A 25751-nucleotide genomic window follows, 5' to 3' on the forward strand; every position below is an offset into this window, starting at 1 on the left:
TAAAACAACCAATTAACCTGCATGTCTTTGGACTGTGTACCCAGAGGAAACCCACATAGGCACAGGGAGAACCTGCAAACTCCACACAGACAGACCTGAGCCGGCTGCCTGGTTCAACCCCACTGCACCACCGTGCCGCTAAACTGTTTGTCCACTGTTGTTCGCCACACTGTGTTTTAATTTCTATAAACATTAGGACATCAGCTGGTTTACTGCTGGGGAGCTAGACCCTGCAAAAACATTTGTATGTGAACACAATTGAACTATATAGAAATCCAGCTCTCCTGGGAATCCTGAGGACCAGGATTTGAGCACAGTTTTCTGTCCTTGCCCCCCACCTCTCTGTGAATGCCAGCATTTCCCTGGCTCTAGCCTTTGTCCCAGACAGTGGTGAGAGACGAGCGTTACATTTCTCAGGTCGTGTGAAGGAGCTGTCAAACCAGCTTTACAGCACATTAATCATACAGGCAACGTGGCCAGAGATATTCTGTATCTTGTTCTGCTAAGTGTTAATTATTAATAGAGACACATATCTGAAGGATGAGAGCACAGTTGCTGTGAAAAATTTAAAAGCTACTAAAAAGACAAGAACGTTAACCGAACAATGTAATCAGGTCATTTTTCATTGTGTTTATGAGCAGGAGGTTTCTAGAACAACCTTGTATAGTATTTTGCATTATTTGGTTTGAGCTCTTTGATATTGATGTACTGTTGTTAAAAATGTCTCTGTATATCTCATTTATTTGTATACTCTGACAAACAGTAAGCTTTTGCACAGGCCCACAATATCTGGTGGTTCCTGCTGTGTTTCCTTCACAAAGCCACTCACTCATTTATTACACTTTCTAAGTGATTCATAGACATGTTTGTCATTTACAGCTGTCTAATATTCTGTCACATGATCATATGTTGCTCGCCTTATTTGTTTGTAAAGAACACTTCACTCAGATTTTCCATATGAAGAAAGGTCTTTTAATAGATAAGTTCCATTTGCAAAAACACGTAGAAACACTGGAAGACACTGCATATGTACACTGTGTTCGCTACCTTGCAGCTACCTCCTCCATGAGACAAGTATGACAGTCTTTTTAACAATTATCAAAAAGAGAGCAAGAAAAAAAAGCCACATTTATTTACCTTAGTGAAACAGAAAAGCCTTCAAAACTGTAATGCTTAAATTATACACATTTGCCTCTTACAATAAATACGAATCATCAAACATTTACTGAAATGAACACACACAAAGAGAAAAAGACAATTCCGAACAGTGACACCATGTACAGTTGTGCGTGTCAACTCAAAAACCTGTCTGGGAAGGCTGAACCTCAACTGAACTACTCCCAGTAGTGCAATTTAGAAACTACTACAGTAGCGTCACAGAACCGAGACTCTGACATTGAATCGATTTGGTGCTTTTCATTAATTTGTGCAAAAACACTGTGAGGACAATGTCTGATGTTTTGCAACTGAAAAAACAACATTAAAAGTGAATATTTATCTCAAAGGAAATGTCTCACATTTGCAGTGAGACAGGTTGTACGAAGTCGAAAGTCTGATCCAAACTGTACAACAACATAGCTTTGACATACAATGACATAAATTAATATAATTTGTACATTCAACCGGAGTTTGAAAATGATGAAAGTATTGTGCGCGTTGAGATAGGAATCAATATCGAGCCTCTGAACAACGTACTCTCTTCCTTCAGTTAAGTCTAACACTTGTCCAAACAGACCTTCAGCTGATGATCAATGTATTCGTTTAACCAGTGCAGAACATTTTTCTTAGGACCTACAATTCAAAGGTTCAATTCTAAAGTGTTTGAACTGACTCGTTCTCACTTTTCATGTCAGTTTAATGCTGTTACATGTTAATGTGACTTACTTTTAAATTAATTTTGCCATCATCATCATACTTACCCTTTTTTTTTTACTGTGCACTTTGAATTTCACTTTTCTTTCCATTCCTTCCATAGGAGGTCAGAGACAGGGAGCAAGTACAGAGCAGTACCTGTAGGAGTTGTTATTATTCAGTGCCTTGCTCAACAGTGGGACACATGCTTGATCCACAGGTTTGTGGTTGGGGGCTTGTTTCCCCACTTACTGTTCCCACCTGCTGCCTGTGTTTCTAGTTGAATAAACAAATGTAGTGAATATACTTAAAGCTTTGGCCATACCAATAGTTTTACATGTTTTGGTCCATTAACTACAAATTGCATATGCTTTACATTACTGTCAAGTTTTGCAAAGGATTCTGCAGCAATTTTCAAAACTTTTCTTATTGGTATAATGAAGGACTCTCAGACAGCTATGCTCGTGGAAAATCTAATTCAGACCACAAACAGAGATGTGAAAAAATAAAGTGAATTTGGTTGTGTCATGCATTAAGAACTTTGACCGAACTATTTTTACTGCAGTGGATTTCAAGTACGTTTCAAGTATTTGCATGTTGATTTAATAACAAAGATCACAAAAATGCATAGAAACTAGTAATTTCCATTCATCCATCACTGGAGGGGGTAATGACTAAAACAGGCGATTTATAGTCAAAGCACTAAAACATGCAAAACCACCAATAAACTCTTTTAAATCTTCAAGGCAGATAATGCCATTACTTGTTATCTCTGACTTTTAATTGTATTCTCATAATCAGCCTTCTTCCTTGAATAAGCCCAGTAGCAGGTGTTAAGTTGTCTCCTGTGTACAAAGTTTAAAAAAAAGTCTCTTTTTACAGCAAAAGCTTTGTTCCACCCACAAAAGCCAGGTGTGCACAACACAAAGAGCAAATGAAACGGTGTTTTCTAGACATAATTTGTCTCATTGTCACTAAATCCAAAAGTGCTTGGAACCAACTACAAAATGTATTCTTTAAAAACAAAAATCATCCGTAAACTGGATTAAAAACTGTATTTCTGATTGTCACAACACTAACACTAGAACCTGAGCCTTTTAGTGACCTCTCCGTCAAGTCGAAGAGGTGCTTGACATCCTGGGAATCCTCATAATCAAAGACAGTCCTTTTGTTATGCTGGTGCATGTGTATGAAAACAATAATAACACAAAGCACTGTAATGCACACTGATTGTTTACGCGTGTGTTGTGCATGTGTGTGTGTGTGCGTGTGTGTTTGTGTGTGTGTGGGTAACACTCCAATCCCTCTTACTGCATATAAATGTAAGGACTGGACTTTATGTGCCCTGTGCTCATCACACATGGCATAACGTTCCTCGGACCAACCATCATGGACTGGTTTATGTCATGGCCGCTCTCAGACCACGGTGGGGAGTCCATGGGCTCCCGCTTGATCGAATGGATCAGGCCGTGACCTTTGAAGTCGTAAGTGCCGTGCTTGCTGTAGTCCGGATGCATGTAGGCCTTGTGAGTGTCCTGTGGATAGACGTGTGAGTCCATGAGGGTGACAGATTGGTTGCTGCATATAGAGTCTGAGTGAGAGAGTCTCTGCGGACTGAACTGGTTGTTGTCATTGTTATTTCCCAAGTCTTTGTCACACTTTAACAGACGTGCAGCACTGTTCCCGCCGTTGTTGACTGCATAGTTGTTATAGTTGCCGTTGTTGTAGGGTGGGCTGATGCCTGTTTTCCCTCGCTGACAGGGTGAGAACTGCGGGTCATAATAATCTGCCTCTGATTTGAGTTGCAGGGCAGAGCTCTGGTCGTATACCCCGTTACCATAGCGACGGTCGAGGGCCTCTGGGTCGCGGCAAGCCCAGGGTCGCCCATAGGTATTACAGCCGTTTTCAGAGTCTGAGTCGTGCTCTACCTTGATGGGGTGCATCTCGGTCATCAGATGGCTATCGTAGCATTCTCCGTAGCCGTTCTCGCTCTTCACCAGGTCCACACAGTAGGCGTCTGGGTCTGTGGGAATCTGGACGTTCCCGTAGAGCTTAGACACAAACACCTCGGCACCTCGGCTGTTGTAGCAGCTTGGGGAAAGGCGGTACGGCTTCCCATACTGACCGGTCTTGTTCAAGCGGTTCGAGGGGATGTAACCCATACCCTGACCCGCTCTGAGGGGACCTGAGTTTGGCCGCAGGGGCCAGCTGCCACCCAGGCCTGGGCTGAGACCTTTATGGGAAGCCATGGAGGACTTACAGTAGTTCAGGGGCTCCTCCTGGTTGTAGTAACCATCAGGGTGGTACTTTATGTTGTCTTTGGAGAGCGGGGTCCAGGGTGTGTGGTGACCTCGCTGTGTACCACCAGGAGTGGGACATGACAGGAGGAGAGGGTCTGCAATGTCTCCCATTCCTCCACTGAAGGAGTGTCTCCGGAGGTGTTCTCCTCGCTCACTGTGAGAGAAAAGAAAATGAGATCATTAGTCACAGAGTAAGACGACAAATACGTCTGTGTATATTGTGTAATATTACTGTGTTCTTTGACCACATTCAAGAAGAGGTGGTCTCTTAAAAAAATCCACCCAAATATCCATACAGGAATTTCCACAAACAAAATGTTTTTTGTTCTGATTGGCGAATGACTCAAAGCAAAAACATCTAGGTTTGGTTCACTTTAGTTCATGAGAGAATCGTTCCAAAAGTGACTAACTTTTTCCAGGATCTGTCTCTTCTGTAAATTGAGACCAGAGTTAAGATCCAGACCCAGAAGATCAATGATGACCAGCACTCTGGGTTTCCAGGCAGAACAACACACTGTGTCTTCAGCTCTTCTTAACACTGCAGCAGCAAACTCAGCCTTTTTTTTGAGTGACAGTCTTTTTAAATTGTATTTTCCGATCTCCTGCCATTGACCACTACAGTGTGAACGTCATGATCAATCAGTGGAGACTTCAGATCTAATAACACATTCAATTTCAATAATAGGCCTACATATGTAGATTAATATGTGGAAGTTATGTAAGTTTTCAATAAGGCTAAAACCAGACTGCCTCAAGATGACTGAAGAACAAAGCAGACTGTGCGTTACACACTTAAAACACATAAAAAATAATATGATTTGTGTCAGTTTTACACCAACTGGGTTGAATTGAATTATTTGGATTTCTTTATGCCAAAACATGTGCAGGATAATTGCAGGATTTCAAAAAACATTTCTTTCTGCAATGTGACTGAAACTTTTGCTGAGGTAATTGATCTTAACCTGTGTTATTTATTAACAAATGCATCATCATCACTCTGCACTGTGCTGCATCGTTTCTGGGTTGTCCGTCCATCTGTGCGTCTGTCCCATTCTCATAACCATGATGTCTCAGTAATGCCACTCTTCAGATTTGGTACAAATGTTCACTGGACTCAAGGATGAACTGATTAGATTTTGTGGTCAAAGGTCAAGGTCATGGTTACCTCACAAAATATGGCTTTGGCCTTGTGAATACAATATCTCAGAAACTCTACAGGGAAATCCCTTCATGAACAGATTTTGGTGGCCAAAGGTCAAGGTCACGGATTCAGGGATGTACCCTTAATCTAGTCTGAGTGGCGGGAGCATAAAACCGTGAGCCAATAATTCTAGTCTTTTTTTTTCATGTTTCAGCACTGAATCACTGAACACTATAAAGATGAGACAGTAACAACAGATCTCACATCCAGAGATCTGGAAGTGAGTATATTTAAAGCAGTGTATGTTCTATGGTCATATCTACCCTCAGTAAAACCATTTTTATGAAGTCAAGAGTTTTTATAATCTAAAGCTTTATGCAGCACAGATGGAGAAACTAAGCAAGAATATCTTTTGGTGGATCCTGACATCACATAGGATGTAAGTGCATTACAGGAAAAGAAGCACACATTGTAGCCAACCTGTGGCAATTTTCGTTCAAATCAGGTTTCATGTATAGCAGTCGTCTCATCAGCTCGTCGACTAAGAAACCCGATGGCCTCCCATCTAACCAGCCAACCTGCTGCCCACTTATAAGTATTTGGTATTTGACTAAAAATTATCAACATCAGCAATGTCGCCCTGGATGAGGAGGAGAAAGAATGAACAGCAGAGGGGGTGGTAGGCCTCTGCTCACCAACTACAGCTCAGCTCTTGGACTTGCAGCCTCCCAAAGTTGTCAATGATGCATGAGGCACAGAGGGCCTTATCCAAGCTGAGACATGTATTTTCTCCTAATTGGTCACAGGTAAGGCGTCCAGTGCTCGGCTTGGTTTGGTGTCAGAGCCTGCTGGGTGAAGAAAGGCCTCATGTTTGTGTTGGTAACTGGGTCTCAGGGTAAATGCTCGTGTGCTCATGAAGCTGTGGCTGACTCATAAGCTGGTAGTCTACCTCTAAAATAATTATAACTCAAAAATGAATAAATAACACATGAGGACTGATGCACATGTATTTTTTGGCAGTCCCACTCTGTTTTGAATGTGTTTCCTTTACCCTTGTCTCATGGATCTTAGTCAAGGCAGTAGACATGATTTAACATGTACATTAACGAAGTACACATGTCACCCTTTATGAATTATGAAAGCATCTCTGGGCTGATTGGTGACAAAGTGCATCAATACTCTCAGCTTCAACAAAACTTAACTGAGGATGTAGTGGTTGTGGCCTTTCAAGGTTCAAAGTTTTGACCTTTACTTCTAGCTCCCCCATCAGGCCAATCAATGTAATTTCCTAGAGGCCATAACAAGGTGCCAACATGCATCAAACCTCAGCTTTGGACCATAACAGTCTGAGACTGTAAAAACGCTTGACCTTTAATAACAGTAGCACCCCATTAAAACAGTCAGTGCCTTTACACTAGGACACAGTGTGAATATACATCATCCCGCCAATTTTAGTTAAAGTTGAAAGGATATGGTCATGTATAAGGCTTCTGTCCCTCTTACCCATGCTCCAGTGCTGAGATAATCCCTCCTCCTCCTCCCTTGTTCTTTCCCCGCATTAACATGTTCTTCATTTTCATCTCGGTGATGGATGGCAGTAGGAGGGGTACAGCTATGCAAAAGAGAGCCAGCTGGGGAGGCAGCAGAGCCCCAGACGCTGATTTCTTTTTCTGCCCGTGGAGAAACTTCAGTCGACCCTGGAACTGCATAGTCTGGGACAGAAGAGAAGAAGAAGATCCTAGTTTGAAAATGTCTTGTCTTTTATTTTAATTGGTCTTCAACTTGATTCCAGGAAACATGAGAAAGTGTCAAACTTTCTTAGATCAAACTGTAGTTACTGAATAACCATACATCCACCAGTGACCACATCTCGCACAGTAATATTTGAATAAGACTAAGAGTCCACAGCCATGTTAGCGGCTCTGTGACACTGTACCAAGCGGTGACCCCTGGGGCTGTAAAATGAAGCCAACATGGGAGTACCAAGAACTGCAGTTCCTCTAATAACCACTAGAGTCTGGCTCCAGCAGTGAGTCAGTCCCCATAGACTCCCATGTTCAAATGTCCAACTTTACAGCAGAAAGAAACATGTTTACAGCCTGGTACAAAAGCTGTTCTGGTCTCTAGAGATCATTTCCTCCTTCATGGAGGAGAATTTTAATACAACTCACAAATTTTATTAAAGCTTAAAATCCTGAGTAATTGGGGGTGTGGCCACTTTGACTGACAGGTGGGTGTGCGTATGCTTGCAATAAACATTCATGCACTGAAGTCATGCCCCACCAGAGTCAGGCACTGCCAAGATGGCGACGGTGGAGCAGCCCACTCTGAGCTTCAAAACCACTCTTCAGAAACCTGGGGATGATGTCACGGAGGCTACGTCCATCTTCATTTACAGTCAGATGCTTCAGCATGCTAACGTGCTCACAGCTACAATGCTAACATTCTGATATGTACTTGGTATTACCAGGTTCACCATCTTAGTTTGGCCTGTTAGCTTGCTAACATTTGCTAATTAGCTCTAAACACAGTGCAGTTGAGGCTGAGACTCATTAGCCAAGTGGACTAAGTGGTGGACTGACTGACTGACTTCACCATTCATAGAGCCACACTGTGGCTGTGTCTCAAAGAAACAGCAGGGATGCTCAATAAAGCATTTAATTTTATTCTTTTGACAAGGTTTAAAGCTTAGACTTTTTATTTGCTTACAGAATGAACACTGATCATGTTGACTGATGAGGAAAGCATCTTACTAATATTTGCTCACTACTTGGCTTTAAGTGCCTACAGTTTATGTCAGAAAATTGCCATCTAGAATTTCAGTTGTGCGGCCAGCATCAGTGCAACCATAGCAGACTTGGTGACAGTGAACTCTGATGACCCTGATGAAATGATCCAAACCCATATTCTTGTTGCTCTGTCATCAGGGCCCCAAGCTTTTCCACTGTTGGTCTCCAAACCACTCTAGTCACAGCCATGAGGGAAGAACCAGGCTGCTATTCTGCTGCTATGTTCAAGCACCCAATTACCTTATAATGCCTTGCAATACAACTATAAATAACTCTGCACACTACGATTAAAAATGAAGTTTTGCTGCACCAAAGGATCATAATATTTTTTATAGGCACGGGTCTTCTCCCAGACAGCAGGCAGCTTTTTCTTGATGCTCACTTTTTATGTTTTGAATAAACTTTAGTGCATTGAAAACTGAAGTTACTGTTGAGGTTAGCTGGCAGTTTGGTTCAGGCCACTCACCAAGAATCCAGAGGTGCTGTCCAAGAGGCATCGGACTCTGGCTATGAAACATCTGTTGAGAAAGCAGGAGAGCTCAGGAGGAATTCCCCCTGCCTCCAGAGAGTGAAACTGGCTGTTGACTACAAAGTCCTCACCTAGAAAAAGATGGAGGAGGAAAAGAATAATCTAATTTGTATAGTAACGTGTGAGGCAGGTCTATAAAGTGCTTTGCAGGCAGGAGAAAAAAATCAACAATAATAAGCTACTAATAATCTGCAATCTACTCTTCCAGGACAATTGAAGGCAAAATGAATTATGTGAGTTTTCATAACCTAAGGATATCAGTCAGTGAATGATGTTAGTGACAGATTCTGCTGTTGTATTTTAGAGAAGGAAATACTGAAGTCTCTTCATTAAGCTGTTGGTTGTATTCTGGTTTTGCTCGTTAGATTTTATTGTTCACAAAGGCATCTCCTTAAATTCTCACATTAACATATGTGTCAGGATTTCTCACAGTGTGACCATCATTACAATACAATACACTGTAGATATACTGTAGATCTGGCTCAGATATAACCAGCAGAACCTCAAAAATCAAATCAAACAGGAGTAAAATATTTGATGAAGAAGTCATCACCACATCCACGGCTGAACCACTCACCAGTCCCTGCAGCTAACTGGTTGTCCTGGTGTGCTGATGTCCCCTGGTGCTGTGGAGGACACATGGCCCAGTGGAGCTGGCGTCTGAACTCCTGACGGTCGTCGATGTGGATGTAGTCAAACACATTCTGGTGCATCACGTCAGTCTGTGGGGACAGCCCAGTAGATTTTGGTTAGTATGTCAAGAAAATGTGTTGAACAAACAACACATGTTCATAATCACAACTTTTAGTCTCAGTCATGTCATCTCCTCTGAGTTCACACACATGAGACTGTGTGTTCACAGCACCATCCACACACTGTGTTTTGCTGCTCAGTGCTGTCAGTGCAGCTGGTAGCTGCTGATTGGAGGGGAGATTCCTGTCAGTACTGCTCAGATACACTCAGTCTGCTTCCCCCATCACACACACAATGTACACATGGTCACACAAACATGCATGCACACTTACTGTACATGCATATATACCTGCATAAACACACAGGCAGTAGCATTTACCCGGTGCAGTAAGAGTGTAAGGCCAGCTGCAGGGCCAGGGAGGGCAGCTGTGTTTGTCAAACATCGCGTGACACTGGCTCCCGAATGGCAGTCCAGCCCAGCTCACCCTCCCCATCCACTCACACAGAGTGAGTCAGGTTCCAGCCCACTCTCGTCATGCCTCTCTCTCTTTTCCAGCTATAGCTGTGCTTTCTGTCATTCCATGACAGATTCCTCACTAAAATGTTTAACTTTCCCGTCTTCCCTCTCTCCCTCCTCCCTGCACTCTCTCCATAATTTCCACACTGGTGGCACGCGAGGGTTTTTGATCGCTTGCCTCTGAAAACACAATCTGTTCCCACCGTCCTCAGCAGCGCTTCGTCCTGTGGTTTGGTTCCCTACCGGCAGTCAGGCAGACAGACGGATCGAGTGACTATTGTTTATGTTTCTCGTAAAAAACACAGGGAGGAAAAGAAGAGGAAAAAATGGAGAATAAGTGATATTTTCGCTGACCTTCAAAGGCTAACTGCCCCAGTAACAAATGGGATCAAAGGCCAGTGGAGGTTTTCTGCTCTTCTCCAGGGCTTTCTTGTGGTGCTACTTAGTGAAGCGTTCTCTTTTTTTTTTTTCCTGTGGTATATTAGGGATAAGTGTCTTTCTGACTACAATTGTGGGCTCAAAATTACGTGACATGTTGTCAAGGCCTTAGTGGCAAAGTATGTGACTTAAAAACAACCAACAGCTGAACATGTGGGAAAGTCTAAGAGAGCGTTTTGATGACAGTTTCTGAACTATAGCGTGATGATCTGTGAGTATTTAAAGAAGGATTTGTTCACTGTCAACCACACTTTCTGCCTCTGGTGATTGCACATCACCTTATCACGCAAAAGGTTTTGACTGCTTTGCATGCTGGGATGCTTTGGCTCAGCTCACAGTCAAGTTTGGCGCTTGTCAATACATCGTCTCTTTCTTCTAGAGCATGTGAGGACTGACTTTGAATCAGCCATTTATACACAAACAACCTGTTGTGGTTGTGTTGACATGAGTTGGTGAATTTCAGTTTTGTCAAGTGCATTTCTTTGTTTTCCATCAGTAGCTCAGGCAGCATGAAACTGTCCCAATCCTGAGGACAACAAAAAAACATTTTTGGCTTTTAATGAAATGTCTGTAAATCCATGGTGGTGACATAGCAACAATATGAGCATATGTTTTCATCTGTGCATAAAGCAGCTGTGCTTTATGAAGAGCCTCACAGAGCTGTTAGCGTAGCCAGCCTCTTGTCCACATTAGGTCTTGGCAAACTTTAGCTGCCACAGGCTTTGCTAATTCAATTCATGTTGAACGTTTGAAATATTTTGAAATTTCGCTTGCTGCTCATTTGAAGAGAAATACATGGAACTGTAGGACATGCCAAATTAAAGAGTAGACACATGCTTATACTTATATCTTACATGCACTTTACAATTTTAATTTCTTTTGTCTGTGTTTAGTCGCTCCCATGCCACCTTGCGCACACACACACACGCACCCACATGCACACACACTGTGGCAGGATCTTTCAGACTACTCTGGTTTTCACGTCAATTTCATGGTTCTGGGCTTATTGCCCCCATCTGCTTGTAAGCCAAGTGGGAGCGCTGTAGCAGAAGAATTTCTCTTCAAAGTATCGGTCTGCTGTGTGTGTGTCTGTGTGTGAGCAAACATGAGGGCAAAGGAGGGATTTTAACAGTGAAAAGCACTTTATTTGTGGTTTTGAAGGAGAGGGATGATTTCAGCATCGCAGGACAGGCAGGCCCGTGTTGATATCATCCATAATTAATGACTGGCTGGGTTTTGCTGCCAGAGAGGAAGGAAGCTAAACCGTTGGTGACTTATCAGTGGCTGCACACAGACAGACACACACACACACGCACACATATGCAGACACCCACAGAGAGTATCTCAGGGTGAAACAGAGGTCTTCACCTCTCTGTGGCCTCTTTGGTTCACTCTGCCCTCTAGACAGAGTGATCAGGCAGCAGGGAGGCGGCTGAGAGAGAGAGGCTTTTTACTCAGGCTCATTAACTGAGGGATGAGGGGATGAGAAAGTTGAAAGGGATGGATGCAGGAGAACAGACAAGTCAGCTGAGGGTGAAATAAGGATAGCGGTGAATGAGCTGAATCATGGCAGAGCCCAGACACATGTTGAGTCAAACCCTTTAGAGAGGCTATGTGTGTTTTTGATTGGGAATTTACTGTACAGTAATAAAGCTATTCAAGTATGATTTGATATCTTAGGAAAGAAGCTAATATTTGTTTTCTTGTCAAGAGGTTGATTAAAAGATTGAGAATACTCTCATATTTATGTGAGACTAGGAAACAGGAAGAAACACCAAGGCAAGATATAAAGTGTTTATCACTGAGCTTTAGCAGTTACCTTTAGAGCCAGAATAGCAGTTTCCCCCTGTTTCCAGTGTTTATGCTAAGCTAAGCTAACCAGCTGCTAGCTCCAGCTATATATTTACCATATGGACATTCAACCGGCACCAATCTTCTCACATAACTCTCAACAAAAAAGTGAATATGCATATCTCCCAAAAAAAGTCAAACTAATTCTTTTAAGGTGAGCAGCAACAGAGGAGAAGAGAAGAAGAGGACAACAACACAGAAAGAAACCTGAAATTGTCAGGTGCTGAAATTCCTGAAATAGTTTTATGGGTTCAAGTTGACTCCGCCTCAGACAGGAGGCCTTTGGGCGACTGACGATTTGTCAAAAACATGATGAGTTGTGTTGCTAATGTGACCGGGACAGGAACGAACAACACACCCTGTTTTTCCAACATCTCCACTTTCCAAACATCTGATACGTTCATTAAACAGTATGTTACAGTACATCATCAAACATATATTACTGAGTTCAACTCACCTGATGAAATCCCAGATAATCCACAATGGTTGAGGAGGCGTAAAAGACCATCCCATCACTGCTCACCACCAAGGCAAAGCCTGTCAGAGACTACACACACACACACACACACACAGTGACAGAAATAAGCTGTGACTCAGGGCAGCTCATGCAGAAAATAAACTCAAGTAAAACAAATACATAATTAACAAACACAAACAACAGAATCTTATCTGTGCCATCTTTGCAGAGTGAACTTCAGGTGGCAGCATTCACATGTAGCCTGCACCCAGCAGTGACACAGGGCAACAGTCAGGAGGTTTCATTAGAGAACCAACTGTGGCTGCAGTCATTACTGTGCAATTGTGTTTTTAAGCCAGAGACAAAATGCAGCCAGAGTTTGACTTGAGCCAGACATTTTTTTATAGCACCATGTTCAATTTATGTCATTCTTTCCATAATTCTCCAATTAAATAACAGTAAAAATGGAACAAAAGATAGAATAATAACAACACTGGAGAAGGAATGAAAGACAGATGGTGATGGAGCTGAGAGGGCCATATAAAGCTTTCTGATTTGTAATGCAAACTACTGCTTTTGAAACACTTTTCAGAATATTCTTGGGAGGATTTAGATTGATGGTATTTTTTAAGCAGTTAACTTGAAGATGACACACATACCGATCTGCTCCCCTTTAAAGTAATGAATTTCATAAGTTAGAAACCTTGATAATTCAGTCTGTTTGACTGGTAACATGCTTTGATTTTTGATACTAACCACGCAGATTAAAAGCGGAGAAACTCCAGACACAAACACAGCCTCATTCCTGTGCACACAAGGGGAATAATGTGTTTGGCCAGCACAGCTTTCAGAGACAAGTGTTGATTAAAAAGAAAATTTTAAATAAATACATAACTGGCTTCAGTCATATGAGGAGGGATGGATTGATGAAGAGGGGAGCAAGGGTGTGAGTAAAAAGAGACAGCACAGGAAGGAGATGTGGAAGAGGGGGAGAGGTCTTCCAGGGTGCGTGTGTGTGTGTATGTGTGTGTGTGTTTGTGCACACAGCTGCGATAGCGTGACAACTGCAGAGCTACTTGACTTGCGTGACTGTGGCTGCCAGAGTGTGTCACCTCTATTTTACTGCGAGACTATGCAGGTCTTCCCTGGTGTGTGTGTGTGTTTTATGTGGTATATTTCCCTGTGGCCTCTAAATTCACACTCATACTCACTTCTCTTCTACATCTCCCTCTCTTAGCTTCCCCCAGCAGTGATCTGATTGCCTGAGTGTAATGCTCTGCTCACTGCACATGCTCCTGACCACGCAGTGTACTCTGATATCTCTCTCTGGGCAGAGCAATTTGTAGTCCTAAAACCTAGAGGTGTTTGACAAAGTGACACTGTGGCAGAAAAATATCTGGACTATAATACGACAACATCTGAAAAACCCGATGGGGAGGGGGGACAGAGATGAGACCCAGGTTCTTAGTGCTGTGGAAGCAGATGTTGTTGGACAAGAAAGTAACTTGTCCAACAACAAGTGAGAAGCTTAGGGTATTGTGGAATCAATACAGCTTAGTATAATTTATTTTGTTGGTCACTCTGGTAACAGCATGTCTTTTCAGAGCTGAACATATAAAAAGGATTGGTTTTCAGGCCAAGAATTTCACTATGGGATCTTAACTAATCAAAAGTCATATGTCCTGAGTGGGAAAAGGTATTTAGCCTGTGAAACGTTTTGCTGTGTAATGCAGCACAAAGCTGTCATATTGCTCGTCTAATAAAAATGGATCTGATTCATTCATATCCATGTGAACTGTACTGAGACGTTTACAGTCCAGTTACAGAGAATGGGAAATGTGAAGCTTAAACAACTCAGTGATCTGGAATTTGTGTCAAAACAATGGGCATAAAAATGTCCTAATAAACTGGAATGTGATGTTGCCTTTATGAGTTCCTACAAGGCCATGAAAAGGCCAGAATTTACATGGTGGGTTCATCTCAGTTTATTTAGCCAGTTCACCTTTCTCCACTCCTCTTTCCAGTCACTGAAAGGCCATGGTAATTTCTGCAACACGTTTTCTTTTTAAATGACTTTGACATTTTTATTCCCCTGGAACAAACAGGCTTTGGACTTGTGACCCGAAACAGTGTGTGCAGGCAAACGCTATATTTTGGAGGTTGACTTGCTTTCCAACATGGAACAGGAAATACATTACAGATGGATAAAGTGCATATATTTTTCACATCCAAACCATTATGGGAATACTTATCATTTATATTGGAATAGGACAGACCATTTACAATTTATTTCACAGATACTGAGCAGGACAGAACAACAATTCATCTATTTTCATTATAAAAACAACCAAGCACATCTGATCAGCTCTTGTTCTTTTAGAGTCGGAAAAGAAAAATAGAAAGAAAGAGAGAACAAATTGATACTGGCTGCACTGTGCTGCATGCTGTTTGTGTGTTTTCTCCATTCACATTTCCCTCAGTTCCTCACATACTAAAGCCTTTAGGTAATGGAAACAGGCACCTGCTGCTGGCCTGCTCCACCACAGATCTGCAACTACAGCACCCCAGGGAGACTAAAAGCTTTGACTTACAAATCTTAGGAGACGCTTTGCATGCAGAGCCCAAAATAAAATATATGTTCCCTGAATCTGGGAGGGAGGGGGAGAAGGAGGAGGAGGAGGAGGAGAGGGAGTAATGGTGGTGGTCATGGGTTGGCCTTGTCTCATTGTTTCGACAGGTTTCTCTGGTTTTCCTGCTGTCTCGCCATCAGAGTGAGATGAAAGCAGTGATTATGAGGTCAGGACATTACAACAGCATGCAATTTTTTATACAGTGAGTGATGTTCAATATCAGCCAGTGAGTTTCCATGTCCTGTGTACAGGGAGTATCACATGTGGGACACTTTGTTGTACAGAAATTAAAGTCTATATTAATTTTTATTGAAGTTCTAGGCCATGCTGAGGTCAGTCAGACTGAAATATCTGCACTGCCATGAAATCTGATTTGCACATTCACGGTGCCCAGAATGTGAATCCTGACTTCTCCTCTAGTGCAACCACGAAGTTCACATTATTTTTGTTTTGAGTGAATTTTTTTGTCTTGATTGATTGCTGTGATGTTTGTTGCAAATATCCGTGTCCCCCTGTGAATGAACTAGGAAAACTTTGATGATGCTTTAACCTTTCATCGGATTAATGCTTCAGTTTGTCAAATATTTCAAAATACAAAATACCTGCAAAACGAATGAGATAAACATACTAAACTAGGATGATAAATGCTAACGGGAGCGTCCTACCAAAGAATATTAGAGTATTAATATTTCCATTGTTTCTATAAGGGTTTTTTATGTGAAAATTAAAAATGTGCATTAAATCAGGTGGATGGAAATGCACATGTTGTCATTGTTGTGAGCATGTTAGCAAGCTGACAGTATTTACCTCCAAGCACTGCTGTGCCTCAGTACTGTAGATGTTCTTATACAACATATATTATATAAAGATAATACTGTACATATTATTATTGTTGTTATAATTACATATGATAATATTGTTAATACAATATATACAATAAATTATCCAATATATTTGACATTGAATGTATATCTTACTGGTCAGACGTCAGTACACAGACACACACATGCAGATGCAGCTGTCGAACATAGACACCTCAGCACAGATACTATAACGATCACTTAAGACATACAATACCCCCAAACACACACATACACAAATATCCATCCCCTCCCTGTCTTGGGATCCCGTCACCATAACAACTAAAGCACCGTTTGCTATGAGGCCTGGCACAGGTTGAGTCACGCAATGGGAGGCGGCACATCACCACGGTCAATCTAGCCTTTTGTTTACCGTCCCATTGAGACAACCTAACACGTTAAGAGAAGCATCAGTGGATCAGGCCTGCTCTGTGTGTGTGTGTGTGTGTGAGTGTGAGTGTGTGTGTGTGTGTGTGTGTGTGTGTGTGTGTGAGGGCGCACATAGTTGTTGGCCAGTAATCAGTGTCATAATTTGTTGCTTGACAGATAGCCATTAGGATATTGAGTGTGTAACAATGACCTGATGCTTGAGCAGTTCTCATGTAACATGCTGCTGTATGTCTGATCATGACAACCTCTCAGCTCTGATGGCCTCAGCACAGACGCCCCCCTGTGCTAAGGCCGGGAGGGGGGGGGGGGGGGGGGGCGTCTGTGCAGGGGTCCTGTTATCATGTCCAAGTAACAAGAAATAACTTGCTCTCCAAATTAAGTGAAATATTTGCAGTCATAATTAATCTATAGTCACAGTCTGATTAAAGGTCAGAGGTCAAGTGACAAAACACAGATCTTATATTTGCACTGATTGCTGTTGACAGTCATGGTGTGTTCTTCTCACTCTCTTCTGCTCACTTTCACACACGACCACATCCATTCAGACAGAGATGCACACACACACACACACACACACACACACACACACACACACACACACATGCACACACTTCACTGGCTTCCCAAGCTGCCAGCGTGTGTGAATCCCCACCTCCTTCATCAGCTCTGACACGCCTGTCTCACCCGTATGTCACGCAACACCACAGCTCCGAAAAAGGGGTCAGGGCATAGGGCGAAGGGCACACACACAAACACACATGAACCACCCCCCTCCCTTTTCCCAATTCACACTCACTCACTCAGACCCAAATGGTCTCCTGACCGCCATGTATGCAAGCTGGCGAGCGCGCATCGTTTCATTGACGAGGAAAAACTGATATCATTTTATTAAAATGCCTATTTGCATACACATGATATTATCTCTTCAAGTCAACGTGAGCAATGGTTATATGAACACACACACACACACACACACACACACACACACACTGAAATATTCCACAAGAAACACATACAAACAACAGCCATGTGGTTTCTTACTTCCAGGAGGAGGCCGCTTTCATTGATGCTGGTGCCCAGTGGAAGACTGTCTTTCCTGGGTTCAGGGTTAGAGGATGCTGTGCTGATGATGTGCTTCCTGGAGGTCTTCTCTTGGTTTGCTATAAGAAATAAAATAGAAAGTAGTAAATAGGCTGGCACAAGAGACTCAGTTATAATAAACTAACAGCAACCAGCGGGTTCAAGGGTGTAAAAAATGAAAACTCTAACCTCAACCTTATACAAGAGGGGTATGTGCTCATGTCTGCCGCACATAAGCCCAGGAAAGTAAAATAAAGCACCCCTCACATCAGCCAGATTCTTTCATATATTGTACTGCTGCACACAGAATACAGAGCACACACACAGACCAGGATGTCTCTTTTTGCGCAGCACTAATGCCAGGTACTAGTCTTTGTGGTGGGTCTGTCTAACAAGACAAAACAGTGGAGGATTTCAGGAGTTTACAGGACTGCTCTCACATGACACTGCTACATGCACATGGACAGCTCTGGTTCAGAGACAAGGGACAGCGTGAGGTGCATTTGTCTGGGTGATTGTCGAGCAGTGTGAACGCAGGAACATGTGGATGCTCATGCAGCACAGGCTTGTGCACACAGGAAAAAATATCAGTTTATGCTTTTTTTATTGAAGCAAATTTTATGCAACCTGTGAATGAAATAAGAAAATCCATTTATTTTCTATTTAAAAGTTTCCTGAAGGAAGTGTCATAGAAGCAAAAGAAGTGACCAAAACACTGTCAGAAGTTTTTAATTGTTCTGAAAAGTGAATATAGGGGTTTATAAAGGGTTTTACAGTATGTAAAATATACCCCTGTATTCTGAGACCCAGTGTTCAGATAAAAAGGAAGAAACTTAAGCTGAACTGAGTGAACAGTGTGACCTCTTCAAACGCTCGACTGTGTTTCTTCATCACACACCTGCTCCTCTGTGCCGTCTGATCTTTACTGAAGTAAAAATATCTACATCTATCTCAAAAATATTCCAAATAAGTCCCTGATCAATCGCCAACCATATGCACCCCCCCCTCGGAGAGGGGCCTGCTTGCTACACATGCAATTAGCCTGTAGAACTGTGGCGTGCAGAACTGTCACATGTGCACTGGTGACGTGTGTGTTGCGTGTTGGAGGCATGTTTGCGTGTTTCTCTTATGGGTGTGCTGTCAGGGGGCATGTGGCTCACTCCAAGAGATCAGCCCCTCACTCCGTCACTCATTGTAGCAGGCACGGATTAGTCACGCAACACACACACACTCACACACCCCAGCCTCATTATGAAAAACTATATATGTATGTATGAATCTTCCGATGCTTCCTATTGACCCCACCCCCAACAAATAACCCCATTACCACTTCCATTCCTCCCCCTTAAACCCACCATCTCCTCTGTCCCTCTTCCCCCCCATCCATCCATCCACCCTTCTTCTACCCTCCTCCTCCTCATCATCTCTCCTTTGTTCAACTCAGCATTGCAGGCGATCGACAACCGATTTCGTGATGCTGGAAGAGTTTCCCCTGCTCTTAATTCCACCCTGAAGCACGCAAAGCTAATGCGCCTGTTTTGTTTTTTTTTCCATCCATACATTTTGTCAGGATTAATTTTTTTCATGTTTAATCATTTATTTCCACTTTAACAGCAACAGCAGGTTTATTCACGCTATATGTCGAAGCAAAGACTGAAATCGTAAACCTGGTCAGAGGCTGATAAAAGCACCAACAGGCGACTCCACAAATTCAGAAATGTCACGAATAATGTAAAGTATTTTGTCATGGCCTCAGCAAGGTGCAAACACATACCAATAAAGAGACTCAGACATACGCACAAAACCATTCTCTTCATTCACCGCACTATCATCCAGCCAGTGGAAACCACTGCAGAGGGAAATGAATCTAATAAGCGTCTTTATTTTACTCCTTCAACGCCTCATGTGTTTTTGTTTTCTCTCTTACGGCAGCTTTTGGAGAGGATGCGGCGTCAGGAAAGACAAATATACGGGATGATTAATTATCGGCACTAGCACTTCCTCTGCTGACAATACAGGCTTTATTCAGCACCGCTTGGTGCTGAATAAAGCCTTTAGGTTTGCTTTTCTTTGCCTCTATTTTCTCCCTCTCTGGTCTAAAAAGGAAAACAGAGTAGGTAATGGCGAGGCGTTTATATGCTCTGTGTGAGGACAAGCTTTAAGTAAAAAGTGGAAAGGAGCAGCGTGCAGATGCTGCCAAAGGGTGAGGCTGAAAGTGTCTAGCTCCTGTAGTTGGCCAGGTCTGTCTTTCCACTTCCACTGAGTACACAGAATATTGGGGACCACCCAGCAAATATTGAGCTACAGTATCCCTCAGTTTGCAAAATTAAGTCACAGTTGTCTCTGGACTTCGTTTGCCTCAGAGAACACCTTGGATGAGGGCCTGTAGATGACATTAGGTGAGTCTGATAAGATAATGATAGCATAGAAGTGAACATGGTGGGAAGAGATGAGAAGTGAGGAAAGATCTGTAATAAAACCTGATGAGGTTTGTGAGTGACTGCTTGAGTACCTGTGGTGTCTCTACCTCATGATAAGGGGAAACAGCGGTGTTGCCAGTGACTTACACATTAGAGGAGTGTGTGAGTGTTTGTGTCTGTGAGTTTAAGACACAGGCCTCATTAATCGGGTATTAATCTGTGCAGCCTCTAGGGGGTGAGGTGAGTTTGGCCATGAAGGATGTGGATACAGCACAGTGTGTACAGCACAGCCTGGGTGTGTTTGTCTGTTTTCAACACCCTCTCTTGAAGCCACTTCCTCCCACGCTATCAATAACAGCCCAAAAGAGAGAGATATGACGAGAAAACAGAAAAGAGAAAAAAAAAGTAACTCTCTATAAGTGTAGAGAGACTGGTGGAAAGGAGGTGGGGGGCAGCTGTCTCTCTGGGCCCACAGTGTCACTGACATGCTTTTATTCTGGGGATAATGATACACAAAGAAGGGTCTCACAAAATGATAGAAATGATGGAAAATGCAGGGGATGAATATTTCAATACAGCCCTGTACATTAGAGCATTAGATTCGAATGGCACGGCACTGTGTTGAAGCGTGCTCCTGAAGAGTGCTGCACAACTCAAACACTTGTGTAAACCGTGAGGACAAGAGCAGCATTTGGAGCTGGATGGTGGATAATACCCCCGGTCCGTTCTGTAGTTCATGCTCCTCTCCAGAGCAATGTGCAGTGAGGAGCAGGTAAGTATTCATACACGGCTGCTCGTAGACACAACACTAACTGCTGCACAGTTTGAACCCGGGACCTACACCAGCATGCACACACACACACCTGCACATCGAGTCAGACAGGTGGTGCCCTCTTTAAAAGCTTGAAGCTGGGACAGTTACAAAGAATTTGTAGCTGAAATTAATGCAATTCTATTTGAGGTTATAAATAAGTCATTTTAATAAAAGAAATATAAAATACTGTTCTGTGCTCACTTACTTGTTATCTTACAGGTTAATTTCATGTGATTTAACATACAAAACATATGATGATTTAAAAAAAAACCCATAATGCACCTTAAATAAAAATAGTTAAAACTTACACATTACACACACCTACTTCCACGTTAATGGATAAATAATGAAAATCCCAGTGCTACAATATAGTTAAATAGTTCAGTAGAATTTACAGGGATTTTTCTGCCTTATTCGATACATTAAATGTATTTACAAATACTCCTTAAGTGTTAGTGAAGCGACATTTTTAATGCAGGACTTAAGCAGAAATGTACTTTTCTCAGTTTTTCCAATGTCTCACATCCGTGTTATCTTCATGTTGCGCTCTGATTTCAGCAGCATGGCTGCCATCTTTTGGCAGCAGATCCTCTGTTGTGTTTTTGGCTTGCAAAGAAGAGCTGCAGACCTGAGCATGCGAGGGCTGTGCAGCGCAGCAGTCCACCCCCCCTCTCACAAGGCTTGCGTGAGTAGAGAAAACTGTGTGTGTGTGTGTGCATATGTGTGTGTTGAGGTTGGATTGGCTTACAGCCACCTCCTTTGCCTATTCCCACCCCCTTCCCTCAGCGCACTTCTTCTCTCTCTCTCGCTCTCTCTCTCTCTCTCGCTCTCTCTCTCTCTGCAGGCACAGGAAATCCACAGCGGAGAAAGCAACACCAACACAGAGAGAGAGAGGGAGAGAGAGAGAGAGAAGCTGGCTGATCAAGGGCTGGTTGTCACGCGAGCGAGCCGTCTGTCAATCCTCCCCCCCTTCCTCCTGACAGGCTGCTGGCGGACAGCCAAGGCCTTGCGTGCAAGCCGGCGAGCCACATTAGCCCATAAAGAATTTCATAATAGCAACAGCTGTTAAATATTGATGACTGCTGGCAAGTGCTCAATGGTGCTCCGCAAAAAGGTTAAGCCTGCACTGTAATGGAAGCTAATACTTCATTATGCCACAGATCAAAAATGTCCAGATCTCCCTGTGCAAATCCAAGTCTTACTACTTCAACTTCTTCCTTGTTTTTGAAATGTGGCAAAAGGAACACTAGGATTTTTTTTATATAATTTTCTGAAGACAAACAGGAGCTGAGTTTTCCCCACTTCTTTGACTCTGTTCCATCATAAGCATTAAACTACAGTCATTCAATCTTCCATCATCCTTGGTCACAATATTAATGTTGGATTGAGGGCTATAATCTTTCTGATATTGTTTTGAATGAGAATATTTTGTTTCCACTGTGATATATAAGATTACAGTTGAGAGGATTGACCAGGATTTAGAGCTGTTCCCTTTGTCTGTTAACAAAACAACATCGACTAAAAGTACTTTTCTCCGAGGCCGGGCAGGAATCACTAATATTCATCTTCCGGAGGAGATTATAATGTGAGCGAGAGATTTTCTTTGTCAGGCGGCGTGTGCATGTGGAGCTGGTGCACCTAGACGCTGGAGAGAAGGGGAAGTGATATTATGACAAAGCAAATGGGATCACACAGAACGCAGGTTGGAATGTAAACTCAATTGTTTCCACTTCTCTGTTTTGGTTGGCAAGCAGACGCACTAGTCACCATGTTGTACAGGAGTAATATGTCTCCACACATGAGCCCCTGGGCAAAACAGACTTGTAAGGCAACTTCTCTGCAGCGTGTATACTGCTACTGTATGTGGCCTGACAACCACGGCGCATCATAAAACTGGTGCCATGCTTTCTCCACATACACACACACTGGAGTATTATAGCAGTCGTAATATGAAAGTCGTCTAATTGCTTCTATAAATAGAGAACATGACTGATTGTGGAGCACATGTTTTATGTGAGCATGATGTTTGTCTTCTGGGAAAATTGCTTTTCTGACGAACCCATTGAAAGAGCAACACACATGCAGAGCTGTCTAAACACTCCTGAATTTGGCTCGTCAAGCCTTGGGAAAATTAACCGCAACATAAGGCCAACATGGTGCAATATTTATACAGACAATTAGAAAAACTAACAGAATGCAAATGGATGGAGGCCCAAGGAGAATGTGCTTGTGCTCTCCACTTGCACACACACACACACACACACACACAGGCTGCACTCGAGCATGTGTTGCGTGAGATGAGCCAGTTATACAGGAAAGCTTTTTATTTGACTTTACCCAAATGAATGCAACAGTGTATTTTCTAATTGAAGACAACAAGACGCTGCAGTTTTCCTGCCGTTGCTGGGGATCGGACATATTCCACTAGCCCAATGTCGTCCTTGGCCCTGGGGGTGAGCTCAGGATATAAACTCCTTCATGAGTCACATATATCCCAGCAATAGCTCTGCCTGGAGGCCAAATGACAGCACACATGCACGCTCTGAAGGTTGAATGCGCAGAGATAAACACACATAGTGGGAGTCGAGGGAAAACTCCATTGTTAGGTGTGCGCTCCGCTCTCTTCCACTTCTACTGTATGTTTATCTCAAACTTCCTCCGATAGGCTCCTTTAAATATTGACATAATCGTCTCCCTGTGGGGCACCTCAGTGAATTTCTATTTTAGAAAACGATCAAAATTTGTCATCTTTGTGCCATGCATGCAGAGGAGGGTGTTTTTCATTGCATGTGTTTTTATTCTCATCAGCTGCATTACTGTAAGAAACATCAGGTCCTGCATGCCCGCCTGTGTTTGCGTGGTGACTCTATAAATAACTTCTCCTTGAATTCCTGTTTTGACGAGGATGGCTGCGGCTTGCTGCTCTCTCTGGGAGCTGGTGGTTAATAAAAGTTGCATTCAGGAACCCCACCTGGCCACAATAAAGCACAAGACTTATATTTCTGTGCTCACACAATCTCTGCTTTCATGAGCAGTATGAAATCCAAAAGCTTGAACTTAAATAGTAAATTTTATGTAGATGCTGTAAAGGCCATTACATAAACAAAAAGGAGGCTTGGAAACATGAGAGGTCAATTTAATGTTTTAGAACCAATAAGTATGAATGGAATTGCGTGGGGAAACAGAGAGGGAAGAAAATAATGACACTGACAAGAGATTTGTCTCTTTTTTTTTTTTTTTTTTTTTTTTGGTTCCTCAAAAGTTGAGTCATTTCGATCCAGGCCTCAGTCATTACCAATGTACTGATAAACAGGCATAAAGTGTTTATTATGTAGCTTTCATTACAAAAAGCACCAGCTAGTTTGACTCCCTTGGTTATTCATACTGAAAAAGGAAATACTTGAGACAAGTCAAACAACTCCGGGAATAATTATTAGTTTTCTCCCCCTGTATTTTAGTCTTGCTGCATTCCTGCCTGAGAGGGGAGGAGGGCAAAAGAAAGACAGAGAGGAGAATGGAGGCTACAGCCTGCAGTACAACGTACTCCACCTTAGCAATGTGCTGGTTCCTCATGTTGCATGCCAACTAGTGTCACTCACATTATTCTAAATAACAGGGACAGAGAAGTACAACAAGCCTTAGATTATCCCTCTCACATCCGAGTCCCAGTTAGAAGCAGCCGTTGCCTGTTTTGTGGTCACTGTAAACAATTCAGTAGGTTTTGTGGAAACAAACCACACCTTTGATGAAAAGTTGATTTCTTCAGTGATCCTTTTTTTGTTTTTTTTTCATCCATACTGCCTCTCCATAACAAGAAGGTAATCTGTTAAAAAGATTATGGTCCCGTTTCGGCCCATTGAGGCAAATAATAATGGGCAGATGGCCCCTCAGGCTGAATCCATATGGGAGGGACTACACTAATGCTGCTGTAGCACGCGATGCTAAACAAATGCTAGCCACTAAGATGGGATGGAAGGAGTACTTTACAACTTCAACAAGTTGTGTTGATTTGCTGAAGACAGCATCATTTTAATGAGAGAACACGGTGGCTGAGCAGCACAGTGGAGCTGGGGTAAGTGAGCACACAGTGCTAACCATGAAACAACAGTGGAAAGAGTACAGATGTACTTTTACAATACTTTACTGAGACTCTACTTAATGTTGCCGTCCTGCGAAAACCACGTATCTCCACAGTGTTATCATTTAATGAGCAGCTTTGTGATGATAGATTTTAAACATTTCTGATGGGGATTTAGAGAAATAGGAGAATTTTTCTCAACTTTTCAAGATCTATTGTGCACTGTGTATGTAAACAGACACACACATACACACAGAGACTCACCAAGATGTAATCAAATGAGTGTGAGGAGGTTAATGTGTCCAGGGTTGAGGGGGATCAAGTGATAGCCATGATGCTGCTCATGCTTTATCCATGAAAGCCATTAACATGTCAGTCAGCAGACACAGTCAGAGGTGTTATGTATCATTATGCTTGTGTGTGTGTGTGTGTGTGTGTGTGTGTGTGTGTGTCCAGGACTAATCTGTGAAGCAGGTCATCTAGATGAATAGCATGATGCTGTCACATCCATCCGTCCTTCTCTTTACAGCTCTGATGAAAAGTAAGATTTCACTAGTTAACATGAGACTGAATTCGTATGCAGCCTCACCGTCTCAGCCTGATTTGCTTTTCATTAGCATCACCTGTCAGCGTCACTAACACTGGTGACTGGTGTCCTGCGTTTCTCAGCAACAATATCACACACAGTTTGGCCTCTGACAGAGCTAATTCATTCAGCGACACGCTAACCCAACAGTAATCTGACTATCTTTCTCCTAACACCTCCGCCCTGTGTTGCAGGGTGTTAGGCAGTGGTTGCTCACTGAAACATCTCATCTGCTTTGACATCAGGACCTCAAATATGATGGGCAAAAGTGTTGAAGATGACCATACAAAGCAAAAACATCCATCTTATTAAGCATTTTGATATTTT

The 25751-nt window shown here is 42.6% G+C and overlaps 1 protein-coding gene across 1 annotated transcript in view; it reads right to left on the reverse strand.

Moving 5' to 3' along the window:
* Positions 1-958: 958 nt before the first annotated feature.
* ahrra (aryl-hydrocarbon receptor repressor a) overlaps positions 959-25751 on the reverse strand; it is a 63880-nt gene continuing 39087 nt past the window's right edge. The window contains exons 4-9 of the mRNA XM_071485753.1: positions 17488-17606; positions 12567-12656; positions 9188-9332; positions 8548-8681; positions 6796-7004; positions 959-4305 (exon numbers count right to left, since the gene is read on the reverse strand). Coding sequence (XP_071341854.1) covers positions 3159-4305; positions 6796-7004; positions 8548-8681; positions 9188-9332; positions 12567-12656; positions 17488-17606 — 1844 coding nt within the window. The 3' untranslated portion in view covers positions 959-3158. The remainder of the gene's footprint in view (positions 4306-6795; positions 7005-8547; positions 8682-9187; positions 9333-12566; positions 12657-17487; positions 17607-25751) is intronic.

The sequence above is a fragment of the Trachinotus anak genome, unplaced genomic scaffold (genome assembly GCF_046630095.1).
Source record: "Trachinotus anak isolate AG129_WGS33_773 ecotype Australia unplaced genomic scaffold, CSIRO_AGI_Tana_v1 ptg000009l, whole genome shotgun sequence".
Taxonomy (NCBI): domain Eukaryota; kingdom Metazoa; phylum Chordata; class Actinopteri; order Carangiformes; family Carangidae; genus Trachinotus; species Trachinotus anak.